This window comes from Danio rerio, chromosome 11, assembly GCF_052040795.2.
Source record: "Danio rerio strain M-AB ecotype USA chromosome 11, GRCz13ab, whole genome shotgun sequence".
In the NCBI taxonomy this organism is placed as follows: domain Eukaryota; kingdom Metazoa; phylum Chordata; class Actinopteri; order Cypriniformes; family Danionidae; genus Danio; species Danio rerio.
Genome location: NC_141031.1, coordinates 3,567,721 through 3,588,140, shown reverse-complemented (window position 1 = coordinate 3,588,140; position 20,420 = coordinate 3,567,721). Strand labels below are relative to the sequence as shown.

General features: G+C 35.4%; 1 protein-coding gene and 1 long non-coding RNA gene across 2 annotated transcripts in view; one reads left to right on the top strand and one right to left on the bottom strand.

The window, feature by feature from the left end:
• The first annotated feature begins 130 nt into the window (after positions 1–130).
• acap3b (ArfGAP with coiled-coil, ankyrin repeat and PH domains 3b) overlaps positions 131–20,420 on the top strand; it is a 113,621-nt gene continuing 93,331 nt past the window's right edge. The window contains 1 exon segment of the mRNA NM_001083015.2: positions 131–341. Coding sequence (NP_001076484.2) covers positions 295–341 — 47 coding nt within the window. The 5' untranslated portion in view covers positions 131–294.
• On the bottom strand, positions 172–10,426 carry LOC147841631 (uncharacterized). The gene is made up of 3 exons (XR_015502250.1): positions 9,435–10,426; positions 6,129–8,655; positions 172–5,971 (listed from the first exon to the last, which is right to left on the bottom strand). It is a non-coding gene; the product is annotated as an uncharacterized LOC147841631 (long non-coding RNA).

Here is a 20,420-nt window from a genome sequence, read left to right as displayed (position 1 = left end):
AAATTAAAAAATAATGTCATTCCAAAGATGTTTAATGTGAGTGCTGTGTGATAAAAGTCACAGTGAAAGAATAGCATTTGAAGACGTTCCCTTAACGTAATCTTTAATCGCATATTTGACGACGGTCCCTAAACTCACTCGGCGCTGAAACGAATCCACACACGGATCAGTGTGTCACAGTGACACTGTTTTACCGGGGAACGGGATATACTCTGGCGATTTACATTCAGTCGCACTACAGCCACCGGCAATGCGCTGCTTTAATTTTAACTGAAAGACGGAATACCTGCAAACATGACGGTGGATTTTGAGGAATGTATTAAAGATTCTCCCCGATTCAGGTAAGAAGACACACACACACACACACTCATGTTCCACAGCTGACGCCTGTTTGCATGTGTGTGTTCACATTATATTTAAACACACACACCGTTCACAACATCACTGACCGCTTTAATATAACGGCTTTTCAGTCTTTGTTTATGTTTACTTCAGGGTCTGTATATTTTGGTTTAAGGTCGCCTTTTTAACACCCAATTTTGACTGTTTAATGTCATAACTCAGACATGTAGACACCGTCTTGTGTATCAAAACATAGAAAACATGTTGTATTTTCAACCTACAATATTTAACCAACAATATACATCCATAAACTGGGTTATCCGTACATTTACCGCGCTCTTGAGGGACTAGTTGAATGAATGAGGGATTTTTAAGGACACTGATCCAAAGCTCATTTTCGACGTTTAATTGTCTTATAAATGTGGTGAATAAATACTGAAATCCATATAATTATTGTGTCGATCCTCATGCAGTAGCATCATATGAAAGCTAATGCAGTGCTGATGTTCTGCTGGATTCGTGTAGGGGGGCGTTGCTGTGCTGCTGAACACAAGTATGATGATTACTAATGCAGAGACGCTGCTTCATGTTTCATGCATGTAGTCATCTGTTACAGTAACATCAATTATTGTAATGAGGTATGAACGCTGATACGCGAGAGAACAATTGAAAGTCATTATTATTATTGTTAGCTTTCACCATTATTAGTGGAGATGGTCATAAGAGTCATCATATTAAGAGACTTTCTAAATCTTACTGAGGTTTTTCTTACTGTTGTGTCCTTAAATTGATGTTAAAAACAACTAGAAATGTTCTTATTTTAATTCATGCCTCATCATCAGTGTTAGGTAAACGTGCTATTTGAAAAACACTTTGAAATAATCCAAATGAATAAAATGCATTACTGTAAAAATGCACTATACCAATTGTACTGATCCAGTAGAAACTAAATTCATATTGAGAAAAGTAGTGATCTCTGTTTTCAATGAGACCCTTGATCTTGTTTAAAAACGGATTCATTCACAACATGTATTGCTGTTGTTTGTGTATTTCAAATAAATGATACAATTATTAAGTTGGCTGGTTTTAAAGAGGTTATTCTAGGCTGGTTTGATAGAGTTTTACCTATTTCCAGGCTGGGTTTTATAGAGGTTTTAGCTATTTCTAGGCTGGTTTATAGAGGTTTTACCCATTTCCAGGCTGGTTTTATAGGGGCTTTACCCATTTCCAGGCTGGTTTTCTAGAGGTTTACCCATTTCCAGGCTGGTTTTCTAGGGGTTTACCCATTTCCAGACTGTTATATAGGGTTTTTACCCATTTCCAGGCTGTTTTTATTGGGGATTAAGCCATTTTTAGGCTGGTTTTATAGGGTTTTACACATTTTCAGGCTGTTTATAGGGGTTTTAGCCATTTCTAGGCTGGTTTTAAAGGGGTTTTGGCCACTTCTAGGCTGGTTTATAGGGGTTTTAGCCATTTCTAGGCTGGTTTTAAAGGGGTTTTAGCCACTTCAAGGCTGGTTTTATAGGGGTTTTACCCAATTCCAGCCTGTTTATAGGGATTTTAGTCAATTCTAGGCTGGTTTTAAAGGGATTTTAGCCACTTCAAGGCTGGTTTTATAGGGGTTTTACCCAATTCCAGCCTGTTTATAGGGGTTTTAGTCATTTCTAGGCTGGTTTTATAGGGGTTTTAGCCATTTCTGGGCTGGTTTTATAGGGGTTTGTTTTAGCCATTTCCAGGCTGGTTTTAAAGATGTTTTAGCCATTTTTAGTCTGGCTTTATAGAAATTGTACTCATTTCTAGGCTGGTTTTATAGGGGTTTTAGCAACGTCCAGGCCGGTTTTGTCAAGTTTGGAGACAAGCTGGAATGACCAGCTCAAACCAGCTTGACCACCCTAGGGTAGATGGTGACTTTATAGCCATCTGAATACAGGATGTCTGTGTTTATCTATCAGGAACCAAGTGAAAGTCCCTGGCTGAGTTATAGTTTTTTTGACAAACACAGAAGTTGTGTGGTCATTTAATTTCTGTCTGTGTAGACCTTTACGATATTGTGAAAATCTGCAATATGCGATGCTGTTGAGTGTTGCTATAACATTTTTCTGACTATATAACTGACATTAAAAACGTCCTTTTATCAGCAATTATTATTTTTTTTAATGATCATACTATAATAAACAATAGACATTTTTCTGAGCTTATTAAATCTTAAAAATCCAAAACATTTAGACTCTAAAACATTACGAATGACTAAAAACCTTGGCATAAATTCTGATTGTTATTGGCTGTTGTCATTTTCCTCTTAGCTTCTTTTCAGCTTTATTTTAGCTAACAGCTCCTACGGCGGGGATGAAGATAGTAAAGGCCTCATCTAATTAATCAGATTTGGATAAGCAACTTATGCATTAAGTATACACAAATGCTTGGCACATCAACTTTATTTAATTTATTGCACCTCTCTACAATATGGATATTGCATATACTATTATTGCGATAACGATCATTTTTCAATGTATTGTGCAGCTCTTGTCTGAATCAAATTTTCTAAATTGTACTTCATGGTAGTTGTATTAAAAATGGACATTTGAAGTGCTAGAAATTAATTGTCTGTGTAGTTTATTTTTGAGCCACCTTTTTTAAGTACGTAATTAGCTGTTGTCATGCCAACACCCCATGTGATTATAGCGTGACTGTAATCAGGGGTAGCTGAGCGTGCAAATTGTCATGTAAGACAGTTCCGAGTTCATTACAAACCACTGAATCATCTTAATCCGAAAGCATGGCTTAATCACCGAAGAGCTGATTTTTCTTTTACCCCATAAGGAACAATTGTCATCTGAATAGGGCTAAAGAATGTATTATGGTTTTGATACTATCTGTAGCTGGGTTTCCATCATATTGTCTTAATCCACATTTTAGAATATAGCATGAGAAGAGTTATGGAAATGCCAAATATTAAATAAAAATTCCTAAACAGTTTTTATTACGCTTGCTTGAAGTGGTTTTAGATGGGAGATGGCAACAAAGCAAACATTACACCGACGTGACGTCATTATGCTTGCCTTATTTACTTTTGGTTGCTAGGTTACCAATCCTACGTTCAGCCACTCTAACAACTTGATGGAAATTCACATTTGTTTTGTTTTTTATTAAAGCATTTGCTTCACGTTAGGATGGAAACCCAGCTAGTGATAACAGAATTTAACATTTTGGATGCGACCATTTTGTTAATAGTCTATCATGGTTTGGTTTGTGATGTTATTTATATGCAGGAATTATGGCAGTAGTAACAAATGAGATTTTTAGTGTTGGCCTTGTTTACAGTGCTGTGTAAGTCTTGGTGTTTGTAGTTTAGTCAGGACTGTTTTTTTAGCGCGGGCAGATTCACTTCAGATGAATTTTAATGAAGTGAATCATGTGGCTCTGATCTGTCATCAAACACGATTGTTCTGAAGGAGGACACGGGAGATAGTGAACTTGTTCTCCGTCTGCTCAGTGCTGTTCATCTGTTATCTCCATGCGTCAGCCATTGAGGCGTCATGAACTTCAATTGTATTAAGTGCTCCATCATGCATGTTGACATTTATCCAGCAAAACTGTCTCTGGCCGTCACAGCTTCTCTGTGCCTCTGAGGCATCAAGGACTTTTGAAAGGCAGGCAGCAGGGTTACGGAGACTCTGCAAGGGGGTTTATATTCTGGGCAGGCATCCAGTATTCCCAGCTTCACTGATGCTTAAGGTCTAACACACTCTAGGGACCATACAAGACGAGCCAGACAGCAGATTTCAATGAAAAATGACTGTTTATCCCTGTATAGGACAAGCGGTTTGGAGAATGCATGCATTGATTTATCATGTAGCAAAGTGTCCTTTATATTCTACACATTTCAGAGATGTTCATCTTTTGGCATTTGTCATTTCCTTCTGTGTCTAGACTACTCAAAAGTATTGACTTCGGTACCAATCAGTACTAAATTAAAAACAAAAACCATTCATTTCTGCTAACATTTGAGCAATTTTTTTAGCATGTTTTTAAGCATCTCTAACAGTGTATAGATTAGAATTGTCAAAAGTATCGACTTCTATACCAATCGGTACTGAAAAAATGTCAATTTTTGATAGCATTTGAGCACTTTTTACCATATACTTAAGCATCTCAAACAGTGTATAGATTAGATTTGTCAAAAGTATCGACTTCAGTAGCTATCAACACTGAAATAAAATAAAAATAAAAACAACAAAAAAAACAACCATTTGTTAACATTTGAGCGCTTTTTAGCATGTTCTTAAACACTTTCAATGGTGTCTAGACTAGGGTTGTCAAAAGTATCGACTTCTATACCAATCGGTACTGAAACAAAGTCAAATTCTGCTAACATTTGAGCACTTTTTACCATATGCTTAAGCATCTCTAACAGTGTATAGATTAGAATTGTCAAAAGTATCGACTTTGGTAATTATTAGTACTGAAATAAAATAAAAACAACAAAAAAACAACCATTTGTTAACATTTGAGCGTTTGTAAGCATCCCCCTAAACACTTCCAACAGTGTCTAGACTAGGGTTGTCAAAAGTATCGACTTCTATACCAATCGGTACTGAAAAAAGGTCAATTTTTGCTAGCGTTTGAGCACTTTTTAGCATGTTTTTAAACCTTTAATACAGTGTCTGGACTAGAATTGTCAAAAGTATTGAATTCTATACCAATCGGTACTTAGGGCTGCTCGATTATGGGAAAAATCATAATCACGATTATTTTGGTCATAAATGTAATCACGATTATTCAAAACGATTATCAGTTGAAGTTAAAATTATTCGTCCTCCTGTGAATTTATTTTTATATTATAAATATTTCCCAAATGATGTTTAACAGAGGTTTTTTTTAAAGTATTTCCTATAATATTTTTTCTTCTGGAGAAAGGCTTATTTGTTTTATTTCAGCTAGAATAAAAGCAGGTTTGAATACTTTGAAACCAATTTTAATAGCTCGATATTATTAGCCCCTTTAAGCAATATATATGTTTGATTGTCTGCAGAAGAAACTACTGTTATACAATGGCTTGTCTATTTACCCTAATTAAGCATTTGAATGTCACTTTCAGCTGAATACTAGTATCTTGAAAAATATCTAGTCAAATATAATGTACTGTCATCATAGCAAAGATAAAAGAAATCAGTTATTAGAAATGAGTTATTAAATCTGTTGTTTAAACTGTGCTTAAAGCATCTTCACTGTATTTTTGATTTTATTATTGATTAATAATAAAAACAGTCGGCAGCAGCAGGAATATCGCACGCTGTCACTTTAAGAATTGTGCGGCTTTGATATGGTTTCTCTTTCTCGTGTCTTTTGATTCTCAACTTGTTAGTTCATTACACAAATGAGGGTTAATATGAATAATCACTAATCACCGCGCTCTGACACAAATGTGCATGTATTTAACCATTAAAGCGCTCACATTAAGTGCGCGTTAGATGTGTGTGTGCTCTGCTGTCCGAGGCTAAGTGCGGCGCGCGGACACACACAACAGCACGTGCTCTTTTGCGCTTTTAAAAATAGGAATGATGCGCATCCCGTGCTGCAAAAGTTACATTACCGCACATGCTTTTAGTCATTTTCACGTGGATATGAGCTTTGCAGAGGCAAAGAGTTTTCACTCGTGTACAACTGGAAAGGGGGCGGTACGTGATGGAATAATCTTTTATCTCGATTAATGGTTTTTCATAATCGTTAAAAGGCGAAATCGAAATTTCCTAATTGCACAGCCCTATCGGTACTGAATTAAAAACAAAAACTATCAATTTCTGCTAACATTTGAGAGCTTTTTAGCATGTTTTTAAGCATCTCTAACAGTGTCTAGATCACAATTGTCAAAAGTATCGACTTCGGTAGCTATCAGTACTGAAATAAAGTAAAAAAACAACAACAACAAAAAACATCCATTTGTTAACATTTGAGCGCTTTTTAGCATGTTTTTAAACATTTCCAACAGAGTCTAGACTAGAATTGTCAAAAGTATCGACTTCTATACCAATCGATACTGAAACAAATCCAATTTCTGCTAACTTCTGAGCCCTTTTTAGCATGTTTTTAAGCATCTCTAACAGTGTCTAGACTAGAATTGTCAAAAGTATCGACTTCAGGCCATCGGGCAGTCCTTATTGTTGAGCCCTGCATTATTTATTTTGTTTAACAGAAAAAAGTAACTCACAAAGATTTGGAAGGTGAGTAAATGATGAGAAAAGCTTAACTTTTTTAGTAAACGATTCCTTTAATTTTGTCCTTTAATTTTGTCTAGTGTTACTAAATTGTCTGGATTCAGTATTACATAGTTCCTTTAGCTTAAAATACAAAAAAAAATCTGTTTCGTTTCCAGTTAGAATGTACTCTGTAAAAAACACATCATTCCTTCATGTTGTCCCAACTCAAATCGATTAAGTTAACTTTGTTTTCACAAATTTAAATGGATTGAAATTAAAACAATTAAGTTTCCTCCCAAAAAAATGTGTTTATTCAGCTCATTTTAATTAAGTAGTTTAATCAAGCAGCACAATTCTTTTTTTTAAATATAACTGGAGCGTCTACAGAAATGGTCGACTCCTCAAGGAGTACAAAACACGATCTTCCACTGAGTCACTGCATCCAAAAAATGAGCAGAACAGAACTGGCGGGCAGCACAGTGTGCATGTGTGTGTGTGTGTGTGTATGCTGACGGACAGCTGGCTGCTGTTGTGTAACACACTGAAACTGGGACATGCAGAGTAGGAGGCAGGATCCAGAATGATCTTCCCATTCACTCAAGCAGACTGCCGGATTTAGAAAAGGTGGAGGTGTAGATATGTTGGTTTCTACATGCTTCGACCTGCAGTCAGGATCGAGACGTGTCAGAATGGAGTATTAAGGGATCTCAGGTGTGGCTGTGGTACATACTGCACTCATTGAATTATCACAGAAATGATGGCGTAATCAGGTGAATGAAACGCAAGTGTGCTGGACGGTGTGGCATCTGAAGTGCTGTGCTTTTATAGTATGTCCTAATTAGAAACTTCCGTCTAGACTGTTAATGAAGTAATGTGAGCTGGCATGCTGGTGTGTGTATATTATAAAGAAGTATAAATGCATTCTTCGATATGCTGCACCTGCCACACTGCCATTGGTTGTTTTTTATTTGACCTAGGGCATGCTACAAAAACATTTTAAACTGTTCCTGATGAACTAGAAAAACCACAAGGAACAATAAAAAGTTTGCTTTTAAAGTTTGATTTATGTCTGATTGTTTGTAAAAGACTGAAAAAACGGGGTGTCCGTGGGGTCTTAAAAAGTATTAAAGGTTGATCAATCAATTTAGGCAAGGGAAGTTTATTTATATAGCACGTTTCATACAGTAATTCAAAGCAAGGTTATTAAAGTCATAAGCTGCGTCCCAAATGGCACACTATACACTATGCACTCATGCACTACTGTATGTACTTATGCACTTACACACTCAACAGTTTAGTATATGTATGTAGTGTCGTCCCAAATGGCACACTAATGTTTTTTTACTAAGCGGAAACTCAAACCGTTTCCCTGATGACGTTTGACGGTTGCCAAATCAGTGAAATAAACGACCGAATTTTCAAATAATACCTGCCGTGAGTGTAACTGCATTCACCATCGGGAGGCGCTATAATCACTCTCGTAGGAGAATTTTGCTTTCACCATCCAAAATAAATAGTTATTCAACATGTGCATCCGATAGCTCCGCCCCTTCCGCTACGTGAGCAAACTTGCAGTCGTTAAGTGCGTGAAGTGTCCATCATTACACACTTCATTTTAGCCGCTGAATGAGTGCATCATCCGGGTAAATAAAGTGCACTTATTATTTTTAGAGTTTTCAGTGTGAACACACTACTTACACTATTTATACTACAAAATGGCGTAGAATAGTGCATAAGTATGCGATTTGGGACGCAGCTATAGTCCCTTTAAGGCAAGTCGTTTCATTTGGCGGCCATCTTTGAAATGCCTTTCAGGCGGTATGCACGGGCGTTCTGTTTAAATAGGGAAACATTAAAAACTCTCCAAAAGTGCTTGCCAAGCTTACGATTGAGTTTCATATTAGGAGTCACCAATAAAATTAACTAACGACTATCTCTTTAGTTTTATTTCTAAACATCCGTATCTCACAACATCTGCAGAAACTCGCGTCTAGAACGAGCCCCTTCTCAGGAGTATCGTCAGTCTATAGCGTATGTGATTCACTTCTCCCAAATCCTGGACTTGATATTGAACGCCAGTTAGTTATTCACTTTAGTTTGAAATATATTCATGGAGCTAATAATATGCCAAAACAATCTGAAATTGAATTGTGTTCATTTGAATTATTGACAATTGTAATTTAATAAATCTGAATTGTTTTGAATTTGAATTTCTTCATTTGAATTTGAATTTCGTAATTTGAATTTAAATTTCGTAATTTGAATTTCTTTATTTGAATTTGAATTTCGTAATTTGAATTTGAATTTCGTAATTTGAATTTGAATTTATTCATTTGAATTTGAATTTCTTTATTTGAATTTGAATTTCTTCATTTGAATTTGAATTTCTTCATTTGAATTTAAATTTCTTCATTTGAATTTGAATTTCATAATTTGAATTTCTTCATTTGAATTTGAATTTCTTTATTTTAATTTGAATTTCTTCATTTGAATTTAAATTTCATAATTTGAATTTGAATTTCTTTATTTGAATTTGAATTTCATATTTTGAATTTGAATTTCTTAATTTGAATTTAAATTTCTTTATTTGAATTTGAATTTCGTAATTTTAATTTGAATTTCATAACTTGAATATTGAACATCTGGAATTTAAGACAACTTAATTTTTCAAGGCAGAATTTTTTATAGACATATTTTCAAAAAAAAATTTTGTGTTCGAAATTGATAGACTGCAGATAACACAAAAAATCTGAAATTTGAAAATACGTCTATAAAAGAATTCGGCCTTGAAAAAATTATGTTGTCTTAAATTTCAGGTGTTCAATATTCAAGTTATGAAATTCAAATTTAAATTAAGAAATTCAAATTCAAAACAATTCATATTTATTAAATTACAATTGTCAATAATTCAAATTAAAACAATTTAAATTAGGATTGTTTGGGCAAATTATTAGCTCCATACATATTGGGTCCATTGAGGAGTGACTGTCCCTCTATTGTGAGGTTTTCTTTTGTGGTTGTGTTTTCAAGACAGCTCTGTCAGTGATTGTTCACACAACAACAGTTTTGCACAACAGCCGTTCGACTAACTCCAAAAAGCTAAAGTCATTCATACACCTGTCACAATAGCTTTCATTTCAGTCAGTCTCAACTCAATCCTCTTCCACAATGCTGTAGAACTGGCCTGCGAAAACAACCGTCACTCCTCCCTATTCTCAGAATTGTACACATTTACACACACACAGGCCAACAAAGGTCACGGTTTCACTCTGATGCGTGAACTCTGTGTACCTGAACACTCTTTACTTCCTCTGTGGATTAAGATTGAGCTGTCAAACAATTAAATCAAGTTTGTCGCAAGAAGTTCTTTTTTCAAGCTGTCGTTACACCCAACAATGCATCGGATTTGTTACAAACCAGAAGTGCAGCCCATAATTGGAAATGCAGCCGTCGTGTGGGGAAAAAGGTGAAAACTAGCACTTTTCTCCTGGATGGAGAAGGAAGCAGACAGATATGGGGTCTTGACCCTGGAACGCAGCATGTGTTTCCAATGGCTGAGCTTCCTAAATCGTCTGGCTGGAATGCATGAGAAGAATGTACGGTTTAAGATGACAAGAAGCGGAACCAGAGAACATTATATGAGCTTTACTATAAAACTCAAACCATCCTTTAGCACACTGAAGGGTAAAGTCTGGAAGGGATACAGCTGCGGATACTCGCATCAATATAGCATAATTTTTGTGACATGACCTTACTGTGGGAGCTGGGATAGGGGTAGATGTTAATGAAATACAATTTAATGGGCAATTTGATAAATACTATGAATAATGAAGATTCACTTCCTAATCTGCAATTGCCTCTTTGAATATCACACTAACTAACTGTACAAAAAAAAAAAAAAAAAACTACTAACACTTCCCTTCTTAGACTTTACAGACCTGAAACTTGCCTTTAGTACTTATTCATTGTTGCTCTTAGTTGTGTAAATTGCTTCCTTGTCCTCATTTGTAAGTCGCTTTGGATAAAAGCGTCTGCTAAATGACTAAATGTAAATGTAAATGTAAATGTAATACTCTCTATAATTACTGTTTTTACGTTACTGTGATGGTTGGGTTTAGGGGTAGATGTTAATAAAATACTATTTAATGGGCAATTTGATAAATAATATGAATAATACTCTCTATAATTACTGTTTTTATGTTACTGCGATGGTTGGGTTTAGGGGTAGATGTTAATGAAATACAATTTAATGGGCAATTTGATAAATAATATGAATAATACTCTCTATAATTACTGTTTTTACGTTACTGTGATGGTTGGGTTTAGGGGTAGATGTTAATAAAATACTATTTAATGGGCAATTTGATAAATAATATGAATAATACTCTCTATAATTACTGTTTTTATGTTACTGCGATGGTTGGGTTTAGGGGTAGATGTTAATGAAATACAATTTAATGGGCAATTTGATAAATAATATGAATAATACTCTCTATAATTACTGTTTTTATGTTACTGCGATGGTTGGGTTTAGGGGTAGATGTTAATAAAATACAATTTAATGGGCAATTTAATAAATAATATGAATAATACTCTCTATAATTACTGTTTTTATGTTACTGTGATGGTTGGGTTTAGGGGTAGATGTTAATGAAATACAATTTAATGGGCAATTTGATAAATAATATGAATAATACTCTATATAATGACTGTTTTTATGTTACTGTGATGGTTGGGTTTAGGGGTAGATGTTAATGAAATACAATTTAATGGGCAATTTGATAAATAATATGAATAATACTCTTTATAATTACTGTTTTTATGTTACTGTGATGGTTGGGTTTAGGGGTAGACGTTAAAAAATACAATTTAATGGGCAATTTAATAAATAATATGAATAATACTCTCTATAATTACTGTTTTTATGTTACTGCGATGGTTGGGTTTAGGGGTAGATGTTAATAAAATACAATTTAATGGGCAATTTGATAAATAATATGAATAACACTCTATATAATTACTGTGTTTACATTACTGTGATGGTTGGGGTAGGGGTTGTATCCCCCCTGAATTCCAGCTGTATCTCTTCTAGCATCAACCCACACTGAGTGCACATTTTGTTTCTCTTTAATTCAGTTTTCTTTCTATAGCTAAAATGAGGATGTAAAATGAAAAATTGCTGTTTATAAATCACAACAGAATTTACGTTTACAACATTTAAACTAGAAGAACAATATACGGTGGACTTGATGAATTTCTATAGAAAGTATATTTCTTTTTTTGTGTGGCCACATGATCTCATTTTTTTTACAAGCTTAAATGAATTTATGTACTTATTATACAAATATTTATTGATCATGTCAAGTTTAATATTAATTCTTGACATTTGTAGGTTGTAAAATGTGACATGGTTTGACTTCCCAAAAATGCAATATTCATTGCTTTATTATTAAATGCCCGGTTTTCACGCTGCTTTTGATTATTACAGACTATCGAATGACTATCAGTTGGCTTTAATAGTACTTCACGATCCTGTTGCGTTGTTTTTGTTGCCTGTTAAAAAAAATATTTAAGAAAAAAAGACACTATTTTCAGTATAATGCAGCAAACGTTTTTGTTTGTGCGTGTTTTGTATACTTGAAAAAAAGGTAAAATCCAAGTCTGGATCATTGATCACATCACTGAATTATGTAGAACTTTTTGTTTACATGTACTTAGACATTTTGTATTCAAAATATTTTATTATTAAGTTACCCACTTTGCTTTCACTTGTCTTGTCATCTATATGTACATACATATATACATACATACAATGGAAGAAAATAAGTATTGAACACGTCACCATTTTTCTCAGAAAACAGATTTCTGAAGGTGCTCTTGACTTGAAATTTTACTCAGATGTTGGTAACAACCAAATTATTTCATATATGCAAAGAAAACAAATCTAATTAGTTTACAAATTAAGTAAACTAAGGCAGGAAAACACATGAAGAAAGGGAGGTGTAGTTTGGCAGTGAAAGCCCAGACAGCAGCTGAAATGTCTCAGTAGTTCTTCAGCACCCCTCTGCCCTTCCCCAGTGTAAATGAATATCAGCTGCTTCAGTCCAACATCTACATTAGCAGGATGAAGATGAAACCGGGGGGACATTTTAGCAAGACAATGATCCAAAACACAGACAAGGAAACTTTCAAAGGCTTTTAGAGAAAGAAAATCAAGCTGTAGAATGGCCCAGCCAATCACCTGATCCGAATCCAATAGAGAATACAAAATAAAGCTCGGATTTAACAGACGAGACCCACAGAACCATCAAGATTTGTACACACTGTTGAAGTCTGTGAAAAATCCATACCTGAGCAATGCATGTGACTTAATTCTCCATATGAGAGTCGTCTTTAAGCTGACACAACCCAAAAAAAAAAGCCTTTTTAATATATAGTATTAAATACGTTTCTGTAGTTCAGCACTTTCTCCTTGTCATTTTATTATCATCACAGAACTCATTTTTCAGATTTTTTTGTTTTGTTTTATTTTTATGTTTGTATTGTTTGGGCTTTTACCAAAATCCACTTGAATTCCATGTTAACAGCTCCTTTAGAAATATTATTCCCAGGAAAAAACATGACTTGTTCAATACTGATTTTCCCCACTGTGTATATACATATATTCTTGCTGTCTCATTGCATTTTGTTTCTGCAGTTACATTTATTATTATTATTATTATTATTATTATTATTATTATTATTGAATGTATTTTATGTTATATATTGCTTTTTATGAATACATGTGTCAAACATATATTTATATATTTGTAATTATAAAACTGTTTTTCCTTTGAGTCACTCTATTGACCAACCACATGCAATCATTGCAGTCAGCAGGTCATATATGATTCCTTATTTACATAGTTCTATATTACATACAGATGAGCTTCATTCAAGACTCAATATTACACCTCTATTCACAATCAAACCAACTCATTCATCACAAAGGTCAACAAGATATAATTCGATCTCTCCCGCATCACCTTCAGTCAATAATGAACATCTCTCTTCTGCTTCCTCATATTTAAGCCAATATAAGCGGCTGGCCGCCATGGCAACAGGCATTTAGTATCATAGGTGGATGTTTGCTGCGTACGTTTCTCAGCGGTGGCCTTTCCCTTTACACATCATCACAAACACTGATGAAAACACACCAGACATATGCCTGCGACCTTAGTTTACTCATTGATGTCTTGATTTGCATTCATTCATTAATTTTAGGCTTAGTCCCTTTATTAATTAGGGGTTGCCACAGCAGAATGAACCGCCAACTTATCCAGCAACTCATTACTTGGAAACATCCACACACACTCATTCAAATACACACACTATGGACAATTTAGCCTACCCAATTCACCCATAGCACATGTCTTTGGACCTATGGGGGAAAATGGAGCACCCGAAGGAAATTCACGTCAACACGGGGAGAACATGCAAACTCCACACAGAAATGCCAACTGACCCAGCCGAGGCTCGAACCAGCAACCGATTTGGATTCATCAAATCCCGTAATGCTATTTCATTAAAAAGGTCAGGTCAAAATAGGTCGCTGTTAACCTGATGCCCAAATCTGATTCTCTAATGTTTGAAAGGAGTACTCGGCGGATTGAATTCTGATTGCATTCTGGGCCGTAATATTCGATCAGCCGCTTTATATCTTGTCGTCAACCTGATAATCCCAAAGGATTTAACAGGTTTGCAGGGTAGTATGTTTGCATTAGGTCAATTGTGTGGCCTGGATTAAACCTGGAATCTCATCTATCTTTGCATACAAAGGCGCTTTAGCGAGGATTAATGGCAAATAATAACTGTAGATTTGATAGTAATAGAAAGCAAACAAATAAACAAATGCTCAGGGGGATTTTGTCCGACTTAAGGTCTTTGCACACTGAAGTCTGATATTTTCGTATGCGAAAAACTGTCCGCAACATTCTGTCTTTATTTTATCCACTGTGTTCAATAGAGTCTGGCTGCAGATTTGCACTTGCACCTCCAGGCTTGCACGCTCAGACTTGCACGCTCAGGCAAGCACGCTTCCTCTGCAAGTGACGTCATTTACGATCAAACTTCTTATCTGTCATCCTTACTCGAGTGCCTTTTTCTAAGCGTTTCACTGTGGTTTCTGGCAACATACTGCGACGGGCGCCTCTGTTGCTATAGTAACATAATAGTTGCTATCGTAACGAACCACGAATGCTTGCCTTACGCCTCATTCACACGGGGCTTTAGCATCAACGCTTGACTGAAGGCGTGTCTAAAGTTGGGGCTGACGCGATTGTCATAGCAGTGTCAGCCAATGAAATTCAGTCAGCAATAGGTCACTGTCTGGCTAGTGTATTTGCATACAGCGATCTGATTGGCTGACGCTTCTGTCTATCCACAATGCAGTTCCGTAACACCTGACGTTACCCATTCAAAGTGAATGAAAAGCTTTGACGCTGACGCTCCGTGTGAATGGGGCAGTACAACAGCTCTGCAGTAATGTTACACATGATCTGTACCGCTTTCTTTCTGTTAAGCGAGTCGAGACGTTCCCTTATCGAGTCGATCTCGACATTATGTTTGGGGGACCTATAAAATTGGCCTGGGATCATGTCGACTGTAGAAGCTGCATATGGATGCACTCCTGCGCAGACGTGCTAACTTATCAAGAATAGTTATAACGAATAGTTTCCCAAGTCGTTTAAGAATCATTGCTGTAAGTCCTTAATGTGTATCTGTTAGTTTTAGTGCTACAACTCTTTGAAATGTTTAAAATAAAAACTAAAATTCAAATTTGCCTGGTGTTTTTTTTAATTTTTATTCATAACTGTGGAAGAATTGTTTGTTTGTATATTTAAACTTGTATTTAGTTGATATAAATAATAAGCTTTGCTGGTATAATTGTTAATAGTAGCCTGCTTTCGTAAATTTACATCAAAGCATATAATCATATGTTGAATATACTAACTGCTTTTTGGGGGGATGGGGGGGAGGTCTGTCATGTTGTACAATGTAAGTAGGCTGCTTAAAATTATTTGACAATGTCGTCACTGTCGACGCAAACAAACTGGAAACTTACTTTTGGTTTGTGTTGATTTTAAGTGACATGACAGGTGCAGGTGTCGATTGTAAATGACGTCACTTGCATAGGAAGCGTAGGGTGCCTGAGCGTGCAAGCCCGAAGACTCTGCAGCCAGACCCTTCTCACTGTGTTTGTCATCAAGGTATCTGTTAGTTTTTCGCTTGTATGGTGGAACTGAACTGAAAACGCCTCTCAAAGCGCTTTTTCGGATTCAGGTTGTCCCATTACAAATTGATTTAGTTACCTTAATAGTTTTTACAAATTTATATGGATTGAACAAAAAACAATTAAGTTGTGCCAAAAAGATCTCAAAAATTGTGTTGTTTTTTTATATTAGTCTGAACAAGCAGCAAAATAATTTGAGTGTGTCAGCATTCGGGTTTTGCCATAAATCAACTCCTACAAAGTCTTGTAATGAAGTTACAATTCAAAGAAGTGTTTTTCTTGGAAAGATTTGTCTTAATGGCTTCAAGCTCAAGCTGGGAAAACCAGGACGACATCTTTCATGTCGAGACCAGCAGTGTGACTGAAAAGCATCAAAGCTGCGCAAGAAATTAAGATGTCAGTCTACTGAGTGAAATATATATGGCCACTTTATTAGGTACACCCGTCCAACTGCTCGTTAACGCAAATTTCAAATCAGCCAATCACATGGCAGCAACTTAATGCAATTAGGCATGTAGACATGATCAAGACGATCTGCTGCAGTTCAAACCAAGCATCAGTGTGGGGAAGAAAGGGGATATTAATTAAGTGGCTTTGAACGTAGCATGGTTGTTGGCCCCAGACAGGCTGGTCTTAGTATTTCAGAAACTCCTGATCTACTGGGATTTTCACGCACAACCATCTCTAGGGTTTACAGAGAATGGTCTAAAATGTCATGTCATACAGTGTGAATCATCTCAGACTGGTTTCTTGAGGAGGACAATGAGTTCACTGTACTCAAATGGCCTCCACAGTCACCCTTTCTCGATCCGATAGAGCACCTTTGGGATGTGGGGGAATGGGAGATTCCCATCATGGATGTGCAGCTGACAAATCTGCAGCATCTGTGTGATGCTATCATGTCAATGGAGCAAAATCAATAAGGAATATTTCCAGTACCTTGTTGAATCTATGCCACAAAGGGTTTTAAGGCAGTTCTGAAGTCAAAAGGTGCAACCTGGTACTAGTAAGGTGTACCTAATAAAGTGGCCGGTGGGTGTGTACTGGTAGTTAGCAAGAGGAGGATTTATTTATTGATCATGCTGTTGACATGTTCATAGTTCTGAACTGTACCACACAACCTCTCCAGCGTATTTTTCTGCTTCTTCTATGAGTCTAAATGCAGTTTATTGGTCATTGATCTCTGCAATCAGGCCAGTGTTCATTGACTGTCCATCCCTGTGTGATTCTGAATAAACATGTTGGGCAATTTGTACTTCATTCCAATGGATTAGCCATTTCTTCAACATCAACATGCTGTGTCTCGCACAACACATTTTGAAGATTAGCTAAAACCTGCAGACAGATTCATTCATTTGTTCATTGCGCCGCCATTATCATTGTTTTATCTCTGTCGAGGCATCACTGTCTGTTGCTCTGTTGACTTTAATTCAAGTGAGTGAGTCAGTGAGTCAGGCAGTGCTTAAAGGGATGGTTCATATAAAAAACTAATTAGGTCATAATTTGCTCACCCTCATGTCATTGCAAACGTGTATGGAATTCTTCATTCAGAAAGCAAAAGAAAATATGTTGCTTTTGAGTCATGGAAAGTTTGGTGAATTTTTCCAGTGAAACAATGCCGATTATTTTATATACAGTGTTAATGAACTGTCATGCCACATGGCTTAGCATACACAGATGTACTTTTTATAACAAATATTATTAATAACAATAAAACAGTAAAGAAGTACTTTATGAGTTGGATTTTTGTATTTTTGAATCACATTTTAAATTTTCGAATTGGATTTTTGTGCTTTTGAATTGTTTTGAATTTATGGTTTAGATTTGTGTATTTTTGAATCACGTTTAGAATTTACGAATTGGATTTGTGTATTTATGAATCGTGTTTTTGATTTTACGAATAAGATTTGGATGTTTGTGAATCGTTTTGTGAACTTACGAATTGGATTTGTGTATTTTTGAATCGTGTTTTGAATTTGCATGCTAAATTTGTATATTTTTGAATCGTGTTTTAAGTTTCTAATTTGGATTTGTGTATTTACTAATTGCATTTTGAGTTTACGAATTGGATTTGTATATTTTTGAATCATGTTTTCAATTTACGAATTGGATTTGTGTGTTTTTGAATCTCGTTTTGAATTTACAAATTGGATTTGTGTATTTACGAATCGAGTTTTGAATTTATGAATAGGATTTGTATATTTTTGAATCGTGTTTTGAGTTTATAAATTGGATTTGTGAATTAACTAATTGCAGTTTGAGTTTATGAATTGGTATTGTGTATTTCTTAATCGTTTTTTCAGTTTACGAATGGGATTTGTGTATTTTTGAAACATGTTTTAAATTTATGAATTGGATTTGTGTATTTCTTAATCGTTTTTTCAGTTTACGAATGGGATTTGTGTATTATTGAATCATGTTTTAAATTTACGAATTGGATTTGTGTATTTGTTAATCATTTTTTCAGTTTACAAATGGGATTTGTGTATTTTTGAATCGTTTTTTGAATTTACGAATTAAATTTGTGTATTGGATTTATGTATTTATGAATTGCATTTTAAGAATTGGATTTGTGGAATTTTAAATCGTGTTTTGAATTTACGAATTGGATTTGTCTATTTTTGAATCGCATGTGAACTTCCGAAATGAATTTTGTGATTGTGAATTATGTTGTGGATGTATGAATTTCATTTTGTAAATATATTATTTTTGAGACTGATCTGGCTCCATAGTTTTTGGCCGGGTCTGTTTGATTGTATGGTGTTGTGGTGCTGAACAACAAAAATGTGCATCAGCATGCAAAAATGAATGTCTTTCAGGGTCACAACATCATGTTTTTAACACAGCCTCATTGGAAATATTTGCTTCAACCTTAATTTTTGTTTGAAACTGCAAAAACTTTAACATTTTATTTCAAGCAAAAACAAGGTTATTTTGATTACCCTATTGGCAGATGATTACTTGGCTTGTTTTAAGTAAAAGCATGCTTAATTTAGACTTATCTCTAAATATAAGACACTGGTTTTTGCTTGTCTAGAAAATGCTACTTGATTTAAGAATTTTTTAAAAAATATTTTCACTAGAAACAAGACAAAACCTCTTAGTAAGAAAAGCTTAGCAGTCGTCTTTTGTCTTCCATGAGAATTAAACACAGTAGACGGAACTGTAGCAATACGATAAACCAGAATGTTCAGATCCTGAAGACAGTGAGCTCCATTATCAAGATGAAGCATGTGAAGTCATCTCCTCCGTCTATAGACACTGAACAATGAAGGTGTACATTGTTGCTTCTTTAAGCTGGAGACTCCTTATCCGGTCCTACACAAAGCTAAAGGCATGTTCCCTTAGGCACACATCACATGAATGGTGATTCATAATGCTGATATCTGTTCAAAACACATATTAATCTTGGTTGTATACTTGCATCTCTACAATAATGGGCTCATTGTGGCTCATGTAGAAGGCTCTGGACAACAAGCCACGTTTGGTTGCTTGAATTGAAGGTTTTTATATTTGATTAGCTTATTAATATTTACATTTGAAGTCAGAATTATTAGCCCTCGTTGTTTTTATCAGTTCAATGAGAGCCCGGGAAGTGCTGGATTTTGAATGTTCTGTTTGAGGAGTTTGGATTTCTGTTTTGTATCATTTTTTTATGGTCTGCTGATAATAAGCAGCCACTTGTGTCTAGTTTTCCTCTTTTTTTTCCCCCTTCAGCTATTTCCAGTTGTATATAAATTGATTGTTGCTTCCGCTCTGTCTCATTTCGTCTCCTGACAGATTGATTTCTGGGCCGGTGGACTGTGTGCGCTTCTCCAGGATTTAACAGAAACATGTTTGTGTATTAAAAAACATGCACAAGTGTTAAGCAAAACTGACCTCACAGTCTTTGGGGCATAAAAGTAAAAAAACTAGTTTAACATGTCCTCTTGTTCCCATTTGTTGGCATTCAGAAACTGTTGCATATGGAAACAAACCCCTTCTGTCCGCAGCGTTCACAAATGCTCTTTCTTTATTGATTGATGAGTTTTTTTGGCCACAAAATGTTAAGATTTTTATCCGGAGAGACTTTAAAGGGAATATTTTTAAATGCCAATGTTTATCAAAAGTAAATCTGTTTTAGATTTGCATCTTATTTTGTGTTACTGTAATACTGTTGGTGATATAATGGCTCGTTTCCACTGAGTGGTGCAGTATGGTACGGTTCGGGTCGGTACGGGTCACCTTTATCAGGCTTGCGTTTCCACCACAAAGGGCACCCTTTGGGTAGGCGTGGTGTATGACAGTTTAAGTCGCTCGAGAAAATGTCTACAGTAAAGCTGTACAGGTCGTTTACATATCATATAAGAAGCACTTCTTGCAAAACAGATGCTTTATACACAGAAATACTTGTTTATAAATGTTTATTACTAACTTTTCTATGAACATGATTTGATTATAACTGCAGATCAATGGCAGTGCAAAATTAGGCTACTGTTACGTCTGTGTTTATATAAAATAAATCCATAAATGCAACATATATGAACACATACAGCCCCTTACGGTCTCCGATATATTATTAATTACAGAAGAACTACACACAGCATACATTTAGTTCTTATTTGAGTTTA